The sequence below is a fragment of the Dunckerocampus dactyliophorus genome, chromosome 16, assembly GCF_027744805.1.
Source record: "Dunckerocampus dactyliophorus isolate RoL2022-P2 chromosome 16, RoL_Ddac_1.1, whole genome shotgun sequence".
NCBI lineage: Eukaryota > Metazoa > Chordata > Actinopteri > Syngnathiformes > Syngnathidae > Dunckerocampus > Dunckerocampus dactyliophorus.
This window is the reverse complement of record NC_072834.1, coordinates 11,618,237-11,631,865: the sequence shown is the minus strand read 5'-3', so window position 1 is coordinate 11,631,865 and position 13,629 is coordinate 11,618,237. Positions and strand designations below refer to the sequence as shown.

The window sequence follows — 13,629 nt, the reverse complement described above, 5'->3', positions numbered from 1 at the left end:
TGGTGCATCCCTAAATATTATAAGACCAAGTTTTACAGTGTAATTATTTGACAATATGTTAGTGTATATGATATAGAAATATAATAATATAAAATATTATACTATATTTTCTATAATTATAATATACTGTATATAAATTCTATATGTATATAATTTCCCATTCTTGTGCCTTCAGTATGACGAGCACTTGACCCAGCTTGAAAAGGACATCTCCACGGCCAAAGAGGCTGCTCTGGATGCCGTAGACTTTGACAGTCTAGACATGACCCATGCATCATACATACCACAGGTACAACACCATCCTGGTCCTCTTTTTGCTTTACCAGCTCTGAAAGTAAACATACTGTAAATAAGCATAGAAGCGTCATTCCGTGAAGTGTTGGGGAGCTTTGTTTTCAGTCACAAATGTCTGACTGATGTGAGCAGAATAAAACATACTATCCATGTAATGATTGTATTTTTCACGTGCCTCCAGTATGATGAGTTGGATAAGGACATCTCCACAGCCAAGGGGTCATTCATGGACTTACAGAGGCTGAGTGCAGCATCGTCGCCATACATAACGCAGGTATGACAACAGCCTGGTCCACATCTGGATGGACTAGTGAAGAACGTAGTGTTTGCTTGGTGATAGTATGGGCAATATGGGCACGGGACACAGTTATTGGACAGACTACAATATTGGGGAACCTTACCAGACAACTGTATGTATGAGCTCGTGGTCAGATCACCAGACAGCAAGAAGTGTCAAAGGTACTGGTTCACAGTGCACAACTTCTCCACAGGGAACAGAACAGGTGGCTGACAGTGTGGACTTATGGCCAACTAATGGAACTTATATATGTATAGGTCTAGACCATTTATGTCAAGGTATTTGTGTAACTTGAACATGTGATCTATATGTAGCAACTGCTAGAGATACATAGAAATTTGTGATATGACTTGGGAAACCACACTAGCAGCATTCTTGTCTCCTCGTCATATCATGTAGTTTTCCTGCCTGTCCTTACTATTTCCTACGAAAGCTCCTCCCCAGACTGTGTCACTTTTGCAGTCGTTTAGTTTCCTCACTGGATTGTTTCCCCCCCCACCCCCACCTTGTGTGCTTTTCCTTCACTCCTGCTGCCATGTCGACCTCCCATTTGTGTTTGCATGTTTGTCGGCCAGCCTGCTGATCTTTTTGACACTGGTGCTTCAGGCCCGTCCAGGGCGCCTGGCGGTCTTTTCTGTGACGGGCCTCTAGAGTTTACTGCTGAGAAGAGAGGGGGGCAGGTATGGAGCAAGACAAGGCTTGCTTCCCCAGCTCTCGTCATTCACCTGTCTGACTATCGTGTTTCCTAAGAAGACTTGGAGAAGTTAGTTAGCGTTGAAACGTGATCACTCTGCTCCTCAGGCTCGCCACAGCAGAAGGAACAGGGAAGAAGAGTCAGATGTGGATATTGAAGGCTTTGAGGAGGAAGATGATGGCAAACCTAAAACGCCTGCTCCTGTGAGTACTACCGGTACTCCTGTATCATTACCGCCACAAAGAGGGGTTTCGTCACTGTGCTTAAACTTTGTGGAGACGTATGCAAGCATGGATTAAAGGAGATTATTCGCTTTTGTGAACATTGCCCACTCGGCTTTTTTGAGACATTCTCCATAACTTTGAAGAGAAAAATACAACCCAGGAAAAAAGGCGCGTGGTCCTATATTTGTGGTCTAGACATTTGTACATGCACACCAGCACGTAGAGCCAAACATCTTCTCCTGAAGCAAGTCAGTGCTTTTCTTCCTGTCACTCACGCACACTGAGCTGGAGAGATGCCGCTGTGACATCTGCTCAAAAGTTGAGCAAGTTGGCAAACAGAGGAGTTATGACGCTGATTTTAAAATAATAAAGATCAGTGTAGCATGTCAAGTAAGTCATCATCACTTAGCAGCTAAGAAATATAATATGCTTTTTTTATTGCAATCTACCACGTTTTTTACTGATATAGATGCTCTTTCTTTCTTTCTTACCAGTATCTGATATATCGATATTGTCCAGCATTTGCCACATTACCGATATCATCAGCCGAGGCGATTTTGGCAGCAGCTAGCAAGCTTTTTGCTGTGTGGAGGACAACGTCATCACTTGCGCGCTGATGATATTATCGGCAGAAAAACAGATACCGATATGTATATATATAATTTTTATGCCAGTATTGGTGGATAATATCGGTCGACCAATATGATCCAACATTCCTAGTGTGGATAAAGAAGGTTCATCTTATACTCGGGTCAATGCAGTAGATTTTTACAAACAACATTGTGACATGCAGTCGTATGACTATGTAGTAGTACAACTTGTTGCTGATTAAAATTAGGATTAGTATCTACTTATAGGCTGATTATAGTTTTATATTGACTTCATTTTATTTTAAGCACCTTGTTGAGGCATTTAAAGTCATGCTTATGTGTTTATGTGACATTCCCGTGCTTACTTTCACAGGCAGAGGATGCGGAAGGAGATTTAGAAGACGACGACGATGACGACGAGCTGTTGCTCCCTCCTCGCAGACGCATGCACAACCGCCAGGAGGATGACGACCGCAGATCCAATCCACTCACTCATGCCAGCGTGTTATATCAGGACTTGCTCATGTCGGACGGAGAGGACGATGCCAGCGAGGAGGAGGGGGACAATCCATTCTCATGTGTGTGGGGAAAAAAACCAAAACAGCTTACTTGGAGTTGTTACTAATACAGTGCCATATTTATTTAGCAACGTTTTTACCAGTTCTCTGGCCTGTCTCCCTTCAGCCATTCATTTGTCAGAGAGTGGCAGCGACTCTGATAGAGAGGTCGAGGTGCGACCTCCACCCCCACCACGGCGAGCCCAGGACACGGCGCGAATGGGCATGGAGCAGGACGAGAGCATGATGTCATATGAAGGGGACGGGGCTGATGACGGGCCCCACATGGAAGACAGCAACATCAGGTAGACTGGGCCCAAAAGCCTCTTACTTTTTTTTTTTTTTTGCTCCCGCTACTCTAACTGTGACGACATTCTCCTGGCAAAGTTCATTCAGTTATCATCAAAGATTGACTGAGAGCAGGCAGTTTTAACTCCAGAGTTTGCACACTCCCCGTGCTCGCGGACGTGCCCAGCATGTCTGGATCTACGCTCTTACGGCAAATGCTCTCTTTCTTGACCGCTTGTATTTGATTACGGAGTAAATGCATGACACAAAACACACTTCCTGTCTTTCACTTTTAATGTGTACCATGTGAGAATTTGGAGTGGAGTTGCCGCCAAAGCCATTTGTGGGGACTCAAATTTATTAGTGCAGGCCGTCACAAATAAATAAATGAACGTATGGGAAACACTGCATTGTTACTGTACTGTTGTTACACTTCCCTTCGCTTCTCAGTTATGGCAGCTTTGAGGAGACAGAGAGCCGCAGTCAGATGCAGCCCTTGAGCCGAGGAAACGCAGATGACGATGGTATCAGCGAGGAGGAGGAGGAAGACGAGGAGGATGACGCACGGCGGAGAGCCCCAGCTCCACATTCTCAGGTGAGGCTTATTGAGGATGAGGAGAGTGAAGAGTCGGAGGAGGCATAACAACATTACGACCACCACATCACACAAAAATATTCCTTTTGTAGCTAAAAGTGGTAACCAAAGAAACACCTGCGAGTTCATGCTCAACGACTGGATAGGACAGCTCTAGTCTGAGGGGGCTGATGCAGGATCCAAAGTATTTACAGTAATCTCTTGTTTATCACGCTAAATTAAACTTTTGGGTAGATATTTTTTTGGGTTGTTTTGTTTACCTTTATTTTTGTGCATTTTTGTGATTTTCTTTTCTTGGGCCTCCAGTGTAAGTGTGAGAAGGACTTAAAATGGTCGTTCATGGACTTAGAGATGCACAAAACAATGCTTGCACCGCACACACAGCGGGTAGACCAACAGGAAGTAGATGTTTTTGCTTTTTTGTCACATCGCCTGTCCTGACTCCGTGTCTCTCTTGTCTCAGCTATGGCAGCTACGAGCAGACAGACAAGACGACGGCAACAGTGAGGAGGAGGAGGATGACGAAGAGGAAGACGCACAGAGGAGAGGCCCCGCCGTGCTCTCTCAGGTTCAGCTCAGTGAGGATGAGGAGAGCGAAGAGTTCAGATCCATCGGGGGAGACAGCGACATGGACTCGGACTAGACTCAAGGAAACTTCTTTGAAAGCCTCATTTTAGAATACAGACATTTGAGATGTCATGTGAATTTAATTGTACATTTTATGTTTCAGAGCTTCCTGCAATATTAGCTCTCCCATTCTACATCACACCCTTTCAACAGTAGGCCAACCATCATGCGTAAAACACAGGAGTGAACATGTTGTGTATTACTGTATGTATTCAAATAATGTGGTTGAATGACTCCAGTTCGTAAATACACGAGACATGATGGAAACTGTCCTTTGTGCCAATAGATGGTCATCATATGAGGCGTGGATGTTGAGAGTGGTGTGACTTTTGGGACTCATCATCAGTAGTGTACCTGAGCCTGTGTCCCATGCCCAATCATGAGTAGTTGCTGAAGGGTGGAGGGGGTGTAGTGAGATCCCGACCTGGAACCAAACACTGCCCCACTGGACCGGGTCATCACTCAACCCTACCCCCCACCTTGTCGTCTTTAGATAAGGGCAGAAAGGGGGGTAGGTTTCAAACTTCACTGGGGTCGTCAGGTGGGCACCCTCCTTCAATGGTGTTTCAATGTAGACCTACTGATAGGCTTACGGGCAACACTTGGAGTCCCAGGTTGAGCCCAGCAACGGTCCTTGCGCTTGATCCATAGCCACCAGCTACTTCTTCCGGCTGCTTCAGAGACTGATCTTAATTGTCTGTCGAAGAGTCTGTCCATGAATGCCAAGGTCTTTCAAGAGCCTGATGGTAGAAGAAGCCACAAAACCTCTGCATCATCCTACTTCAGCTGGATAGACCTTGGCCTTCCATCTTCGTGCATCTGCTGCCAGGTCTGTGGAGCGCAGTTTCTTTCGTTCGTAGGCCTCTTCGGTGGAATCCTCAAGGGACCGTGAGCTCTATGACCACGCCTTCCCACCTCATCCATCGTCCCTGCTTGGCTAGAGAGACTTTCAGCCTCCTCCTGACGGCGCACCTCCTCTACAACCATTTTCTTCATTTGGGAAGCTGAAGCTTTGCATCAGGTTGGTTTATTCACTGCAACGCCAAATCCTCCTCTTCCCAACTTCCCATCCTACGATGTTGTGCTTCAGCGTGCTGTTCTCCGTCGGATGGTGTCCATTTCCGTCCCGTTAACAGGGGTGGTGCAGCATTGCTGATGGTCTGGCCTCTGGAGGACTAGTACATTTTGAACGCTTTTTTTTTTTTTTTTTTTTTTACAAAAACCTTTTAATTATTCTTTTTAGCTTTTACACTGTTCGTATTTGCTGCATCCCCTCTTCTGGACGTTGTTTTCCTTGGCATAAATACAATTTTTAAATGAAGCAACAACATCGTTTATACTTCTGAAAAAACGTTTATTAAGTGAGGCTTAGTTTATCTACATTATACACAACTGCACCGCCCTCTAATATTATGAACCTTAGGGATTACAGTAAATCTATTGACACATGTTTCAGAATAACATAGAAACTGCAAAGAAATTGTGTATGAGTGCTGATTTACAATGCTAAAGAGTAAAAGTAAGTGAAGATTATAACGACATATTAACAGCATATCTCATAGCTGCATGTAAAACAGTTTTGTCATGAGAAATAACTCATACTGTGCTGTAGCATCCTCATCATGCCCGCGTTTAAAGAGAGCCAACCTCCAATGGACATTTACCGTACATGCCCTGCTGTAAACATTTACCGTCGAGTGGATGGCACATTGCTGCCCCAAGCTGTGGTGGTTGGCCTCTCAGGTGATGCATAAACACATGAGGTAAAAGACAGATATCTCTTCGCAGAGTGGGGAAGCCTGCAGGGGCTGAGCGACTGAGACCTTTGCACTTCCCTCATGGCTGTCTTCTGCACTGGCAAGCGTTTCTCAGAGTGTGACGCTGATGAGTCCTTGGAGTTCATTGGTGCTGCCGGAAGCGATGAAGACTTGCAAGTACGCCCCATTCTGGAAGAGGAGACACCTAAGACCCCACCGTTGTTTAGTGTTGCACTCCATTAATCTATTGATAATTATCTGAACAGCATAAAGCTTGTTTTACAGTATATGAAAAAATGTTAAGTCATTTTTAAAATGTAGCTGGCAGAGAAAATCATACACTTGCTGTTTTTTCTTGCTCACCTCACATGTTTACAAAGCCACTTGTTGCTAGGCAGAATTTGTAAAGTAACTCATTTGTGTTCCATAGGCCAATCAATGTGGGTTTTTTTTATTAAAAAAAAGGGTAGCCATGCCCACTAGGGCTTTTGGCAAATTTGGCTAGGAAGTTAGCCCCTTTCACACAAAGCCGACTTTTTCCTGTGTAGCTGGTAGTGATGGACAATAGCAGATTTTTGGATACCTTTTATGGATTTTTTTTCTCAATACACATTACTTTTTTGATATTTTCATCCCGATAAGACCCATAAGAACCACTGGCCACTGAACAAGTGTAATGTGATTTATTTTTTTTTAATAACATATTAGTCATAACAAAATTTTAAAAACACAATGCAACCAAAATAGTTTAATTTCTACCATTATGGGACAAATATGTCCTCTTCAAAAATTTGATTTTTCGTAGTTTTTGATCAACTTCAGTCGTAATCGTAACCCACCAGACACTGCTACATCTATTATACCTTTATAGTACAGCTATTTAAACGTAGATATTTTAATTGCTATATTGCACAGCTATTGTACCTTCATTAGACATCTAACGATCTATAGACACCCCATTGGGCATGAAAATAACGACGCCATTTTGCTTCATGTCAAGTCGGGGGTGAAGTGCTCCGGTGATATTTGTTGCCAAATTTAGAGAAAAAATCGAAAGATTATAGTATATTTACAAGTATGTTTACAATTTATTAGAAAAATAGAATAGTCCATAAATGAGTACCACAGTAACTCGCTGTTCGAAGGAATCCGTTCCATAATTAAGGGCGTCACCAGCCACGTTACCTACTGGGTAACCGGAGTAAGGAAAGACAGAGACAGAAAGGCTCCCCTTCACCCCCACCCCAAAAATGTCTCTTAAATACATAAAGAAATAATTACCAAATCAACAGGCATAATGAATCAAATAGGTTCACAACATAAACATTAAATCAAAACAATAATAAAGTATTTTAGGTGTGTTTGGAAACTTCACGCATTACGTCACATGATGTGACCAACATGACGCGCGAAAAAAAAATATTTAAACAGCCCGGAAGTGTTTCATCTATTTTGACGGAAAAGAACAGTAATGAAGGTGAGTGGCGTGTGTGACTATGTATGTGTGTGCTGTGTATGCAGTAGAAGGTAAAATATTGCCAAGTGTGCACCCTTGGTGCATTTTAGCAGCGGGAAGGAGGGGAAAGACGTTTGTAATGAAGTTAATGGGGCGGCGAGAACGTGGGGAAAATGAGGGGGGGGGTGAGCGTCGTGTGTGTATGTATGTGCGTAAATGTAGTGCCGGTGTGGCATAAAAAACTGCTGTAAATGTAGTACTGTATATTACATTACCTTCACACTGCATGGAGTCAGCCATGGCATGCCCGACCTGATAGAGTGAAAAAGTTATCCCCTGCCGCGCGGAAGTGTAAGTTTTTCGGTTCTTACTTTGTCCTTTTTTCCCAGTCCGTTTGACACACTTTCATATGTTTAGATAAAGTAAATTGGAGACTAGTTAGCTCGGTAGCTTGCTATGCTAGCGGCGGTGTCCCTGCGCAATGAGGTGTAAACAAAGATAATAGGAGTGTAAAGGTGACTATAAGGATGTCATTTCATGTATACATTACTCTAATAATGGTAAAAATCGTATTTAGAAAGTCAGAAACAAGTTTTATGCTCTAACTACGAAAATATTCAGTTTATTATTATTGAATTGTACTTCGCGGAAGTTCACTTATCATGTATAATTGTACCTTGTAGAAAATGTACTTGTATAGCCTTACCTACTTACAAACATATTAGTTCAATAGCTGCTAAGCCAGGTGAAGTAAACACCCACACTACAGTCTTGCTGCAGGATGCAGAACCCGATGAGGGATACCTTTCGTCATTACACCTGTAGTTGGTGACGGACGTCCTCCGTCACAACTAGTAGTAACACAAGTATGACAAATGTTTCAGATTTCTTAATTTATAGGGGTGTAACGGAACATGTATTTAGTTTTTTTTGTTGCGGAACCGCACAGCTGTAGTCCAGTTTCTTACGTGCACTTTTCAAGTGAGGGACAGGAAGTGTACATTAGACGTTGCGACGCATCTCCTCAAGCACTGGTAGTGTGCCGAGTAGCGGACAAAAACGTGAGGATTCGTGGTAGAAAACTGAGATGTAAGAGGATTACAACAATGCAGTTGGGCTACTCGTGCTAATTTAGTAGCAGATAGAGGCTAATGCTAAGGGGAAGCCTAGATACGCGCTTCCGTCGTTCAAGTCTAAACGGACAAAGACATGTAGATGGGGGGGAACTGTTCTACCAGGCGGAGTTATTAATGCTGCACTTCAGGTAATAAGGAACTTTCATTTGCTGAAATTGAAATAATAGTGAACACTCTTCAAACGGTGACTGTTGTGCCTGCATATTCTAAAAAAATATTTAAAAATTTGCTGTAAACCGGGAGTTTCCAAAATATGTGCCAATTTCGGACCGCAGCATGTTCTTCGTTGCTATATTTTACTGTTCCAAAAATAAGTTTCGGTATTATTAAATATTACACATATTTGCTTTGTCAGCTATAACACAAAGCCTAGCTTATAATAATACAGTGGCCTGGTCAGTATTTGATGGGCTTTACAATCTTTAAAGTTGCAGTTTTTTTAAATACAAAAATATAAGAGCACCACCAACGGCTAGCATATGGTACCATTATTGGTTTAAGAGAACACATTTCCGCATTGTTTGCAAGTACTCCGTACAGTCGTCCTTCGCCACTTCGTGCTTCAAATTTCACGGCTTCGCTCTATCACGGTTTTCCAAATCATTGCTGTTTTGTGGTTGACTATGGCCTATTATTATTAATCCAAAATATACATATTTAAGCAAATTGTACATGTTTTTGGCCTAAGTTAAACATCATAAAACAGTTAAAAAGTTAAACAGCGTAAAAATGGCTAAATAAACTAAAATACAAATATAAGGCATTCAGAAAACTCATTCAAAGAACTAACGGTTCATAACTTCATACAAAAGGCACACCATTGGCCGATAGGGACCAAAGGGGATCAGGGATCAGAGCGTGCTGTTCAGTATTATGGCCACTGATTGGCTCAGCCTCACGCACCATCCAGTCCTGCATGTTTGTTTCTCTCATATGTGCTTCTGCATGGCTATACAGCCGACATATCTTCGCTCTTTTGAGTATTTGCGATTTGTGAAAACTTATCTAAGGACCTGTCCACACAGGAACGTTTTCAGGTCAGCGTTTCTACTTTGTTCTGGGTGCCCTGAACTGGCAATTTTTTTTAAACGGGTTTCGGAGTGGGAAAATATGGCAACGCTGCCTTGTTGTTGCTGTGTGGATAAGCAAAACACTACTTTCTGAAAACGACGGCATTGTCGTCACGTGACCAAAAGTGAGCGCTACTGAAAAGTACCATCTGAATATTTTTGACTGGCATGACTCCCGGTTGCCATTCTCCTGATATTTTCTCGTCTTATACTCCAAAGTGACTTGATGAAGTAATTCCACTTCGTCTTCAGTGTAGAGAAGCGGAAGATGACTGACTTTATGCGGATGTGTTCTTTCTGCTTCTATAGTGTGTCACATGGTTCTGTCTCTGTCTGTTTACAGCGCCACATGTAGGTGTGCCTTATGTATTACATCGTTTTCACCCAGAGATCCGTTCCTGTGTGGATGTGACTATTTACTGATCCCACACTGTGTGGACGTGACTTGTTTTCAACGTGCTGAAAGGAAAAAAAAACCTAAGGAGCGTTCCCGTGTGGACAGGGCCCAACTCCCACGATGGCCCCTAAACGTGCTGCCTCTTCTCAGCCTTCTGGCAATGACACTAAGCGGAGGAGGAAGATGCTTACCATCCAGGAGAAAGTGAAACTCTTGGATATGATCAAGGATGGCAAGAAAATCGTTGAGGCTGCCCGCCATTATGGCTTGAATGAGTCCACCGTTCGCTCCATCTGTAAAGATGAAAAGAAGATCCGTGTAACGGCTACCGTCTCCTTAAACAAGGAGGCAAAGCGCGTAATGACGAACCGTAATAAGTTCATCATGAAAACTGAATCCGCCCTCGCCGTTTGGATTAACGATAGCCGCAAACAAAACATCCCACTGAATTCGCTGGTCATCCGGGAGAAGGCTAGGCAGTTCTATCAGCACTTTACGTCAGACGAACCTCAACCCGGACCCTCTTCTACAACGTTCACAGCGAGCAAGGGCTGGTTTGATAAGTTCCAGAAGAGGTACCAGATGAAGAGTGTCGTTCTCCACAGAGAAGCTGCCTTTGCAGACCAGTTCGCAGCAGAGGAGTATGTGAACTACACGTTCCTGAACATCCTTGAGGAGGGAAACTATCATCCAGAACAGGTGTTCAATATGGATGAAACGGGACTGTTCTGGAAAAGAATGCCTTCCCGGACATTCATTTTCAAGGATGAGGCCAAGGACTGTGGCTTCAAGGCGTACAAGGATCGTGTGACTGTCATTATGTGTGGGAATGCTGAGGGTTTTTTGCTCAAGCCTGCCCTCATCAACAAGGCCAAGAACCCTAGGGCCCTCAAGAATAAAAACAAGAACCTGCTGCCAGTGCATTGGATGCACAATGCCAAGGGCCAGATCACGAAGCAGCTGACATCGGACTGGTTCCACGAATGTTTCATCCCCCAAGTCAAGCTGTATCTTGCTGAGAGGGGACTCGAGTTTAATGTCCTTCTCCTCATGGACAATGCTGAAGGTCATGCCCATGACCTGTCCTATGAGGGGGTGCGGATTGAGTTCCTTCCCCCTGACACCACTTCGCTGATCCAGCCAATGGATCAAGGTGTTATTCGTGCGTTCAAGGCCCTCTACACGCAAAACACCCTGCTGCACCTTGTCGAAGCAATGGACCTTGAGGAGAACTTCTTGCTGAAGGAGCACTGGCGGCAGTATACCATCGCAACCTGTCTGAAGAACATCCAGGCCGCGTTGAAGGACATGAAGACGGAGGCCGTGAATGCCAGCTGGAAGAAGTTGTGGCCTGAAATTGTCCATGACAATACAGGATTCAGCCCAGAGGATATAAGCAACTCTGCAGTGGCTAAGGCCGTTAGGCTAGGCCGGATGCTGGGAGGAGAAGGTTTCACAGATATGACCAGCAACGATGTGAATGAATTGCTGGAGACTCCTTTGGATCCCTTAACTGGTGAGGATATGGTGGACATGACTAACTCTGCGAGTGAGGAGGAGGAAGAGGAAGAGCAGTCAGAGTTTCCTGGGGACGAGGAGGAGGAAGCCGGCCTGACACTTGAGCGTCTCTCACAAGTCGCGAGAACTATTAAGAAAGTTCAGGACATGATTGAGGAATGGGATCCACAGATGATGCGTGCATTGCGCTTCCGGAATGCACTTGATGGAGCAATGGAACCCTACAAAAGCCTCCTCACGCAGATGAAAAGACAGCGCCACAAACTGCCTATCTCGATGTTCTTCAGCCAAGCACCCGGACACCCACCACCTAGGTCGAGTTTTTCTTCAGCAGAAGATGATGACTACACACCCGCTGAATATACTGCACCACTTGAATACTCTCCTGCTGAAGTGGTGCCTTCAGAGGAGCAGTAACCCTGCTCTTCTTTGCTGTGCAGTACATTGGTCCATCTCCATCGCTTCATCTTCAGTATTGCACAGCAGATCGTCATCATCCTCATCCTCATCATTGAACAAGTTGCAGTATTTTCACAGGTTAGTAGTTGTGCGTAAGAACCGTGTGTGTAATTATAATGTACAAGTGCGTAAGTATTATGTAAGCGTATCAAATGAAACCATAGACAGTCTGTGTGCGTGCGTGTGCGTGCAACCAACGATTATTTTCTTAGTCGATTAATCTGAAGCTTGCTGTTTCGGTTAATCTAGTAATATGTTAGGCGCTAGATGGACGTGAAAGCAAAGTCAAAGTTGATGTGTGAGAATATTTAGTTTTGCCTAAAACACGATAATAGGTCTGCCTTTTGGATGACTTAGGTAATTACAAATATTCATATTTGAGAGGCTGAAATTGGAGGATATTTACATTTTTAAACGGAATACCAAAATAGTTGTCCATCAATTGGATAATCGATTCAATTAATTGTTGCACCTGTATGTGTGAGTTGGTCTTATTTTTTGTTATTATGCATACTACAGTATATAAAGGTGCCTATTGGGATGTTCTTCTCTAGAGGGCTCTAATATTAAAAAAACGTATTTAGAAGATTGTTTTTCTATGCTCAAACTACGAAAATATTAAATTTCCAAACTAGGATTCCTACTTTGCGGAAATTCACGTATGAATGTCAAGTGTGGAGCCAATCAACAGCTATAAAAAAATTTACTTGTGTATTTTAAGATGTTATTTTCTATAGCATATCAGGGTGTTCCGAGACACCCAGCGCACAAGACGATGCACAAGGTTGGGTCCACAAGAACGAGATCAGACTTTAAATTATTTTTAAGAAAAGTACAATGAAAAAAATATGACTAGACAAACTGTCAGGTGGATATGTTGGAGGTAAACCTGTCAGTCCATCCATGCTGATGGGCTTGATTTGAAGCCAGAATACAGTCGTCCCTCATTTATCGTAATTAATTAGTTCCAGACCCGACCGCAGTAAGTGAATTTCCATGAAGTAGGATTTAATATGACTAAATGGAATATTTTCATGAGCATAAAAAACCTGTTTGACTTACCCACGTTTGATTTTTACCTTTTTATTAGAGTCCTGTAGACATGTAATAACAATCCTATAGTCACCTTTACACTCCTATTCTTTGTTTACACCACATTGCTCATCTGTATTGTGTAGGCTACTGGATCACTGCAGGGACACAAGAGATGGCAGCCTCTAGCATTGCAAGCTACCAAGCTAACTAGTTAGCCTCTCCAACTTATTTATTCTAAACTTACTGTTTCAAATGGAGTGGGGAAAAAAGGACAAAGTAAGAAGCCAAAACCTTACCACTTCCACATGGAATGAGAGAACTGTTGTGTCGGACATGCCGTGGCTGACTACATGCAGTGTGACGGTAATCTAATGTCATGCAACTTTACTGACACCTACTGGCCTGAATACTATATACTGTAAGTCCATAGTCAACCATGAAACAGTGGCCATTTATTAATTCATTTTCAAAAAAACGCAATAGAATGAGGGAGCAATATTCGAATCACAATGTAGCGAGGTACGACTGTATTCTCACACAGGGGCTGTGGCATTTTGCTTTGCTCCCCCCCCCCCTTAATTTCTACTGCATTACCTTGCATTGTGAGAGATGATGAAAACAGACATGCATGCAC

At 43.3% G+C, this 13,629-nt stretch overlaps 3 protein-coding genes across 11 annotated transcripts in view; 2 read left to right on the top strand and 1 right to left on the bottom strand.

Annotated features, from left to right (window-relative positions):
- Positions 1-6,178, top strand: part of taf1 (TAF1 RNA polymerase II, TATA box binding protein (TBP)-associated factor) — a 23,553-nt gene extending 17,375 nt beyond the window's left edge. For 2 of the 4 annotated variants that reach the window (XM_054754593.1, XM_054754592.1), the window contains exons 36-42: positions 176-289; positions 476-568; positions 1,394-1,489; positions 2,474-2,678; positions 2,785-2,962; positions 3,396-3,540; positions 4,004-4,437. In XM_054754593.1, the coding sequence (XP_054610568.1) occupies positions 176-289; positions 476-568; positions 1,394-1,489; positions 2,474-2,678; positions 2,785-2,962; positions 3,396-3,540; positions 4,004-4,183 (1,011 nt within the window). In that variant the 3' untranslated portion in view covers positions 4,184-4,437. The other 2 variants (XR_008566349.1, XM_054754594.1) reach the window with 2 other exon arrangements.
- LOC129168860 (SLAIN motif-containing protein-like) overlaps positions 5,377-13,629 on the bottom strand; it is a 17,559-nt gene continuing 9,306 nt past the window's right edge. The window contains exon 8 of one of the 3 annotated variants that reach the window (XM_054754602.1): positions 5,377-6,129. In XM_054754602.1, the coding sequence (XP_054610577.1) occupies positions 5,855-6,129 (275 nt within the window). In that variant the 3' untranslated portion in view covers positions 5,377-5,854. The remainder of the gene's footprint in view (positions 6,130-13,629) is intronic. The other 2 variants (XM_054754603.1, XM_054754604.1) reach the window with 2 other exon arrangements.
- LOC129168859 (tigger transposable element-derived protein 1-like) overlaps positions 7,345-13,629 on the top strand; it is a 9,461-nt gene continuing 3,176 nt past the window's right edge. Inside the window, exons 1-2 of one of the 4 annotated variants that reach the window (XM_054754599.1) lie at positions 7,345-7,401; positions 9,930-12,038. In XM_054754599.1, coding sequence (XP_054610574.1) covers positions 10,104-11,918 — 1,815 coding nt within the window. In that variant the 5' untranslated portion in view covers positions 7,345-7,401; positions 9,930-10,103 and the 3' untranslated portion in view covers positions 11,919-12,038. Of the gene's footprint in view, positions 7,402-7,579; positions 7,732-8,305; positions 8,645-9,929; positions 12,039-13,629 lie in introns of those variants that run through there. The other 3 variants (XM_054754601.1, XM_054754600.1, XM_054754598.1) reach the window with 3 other exon arrangements.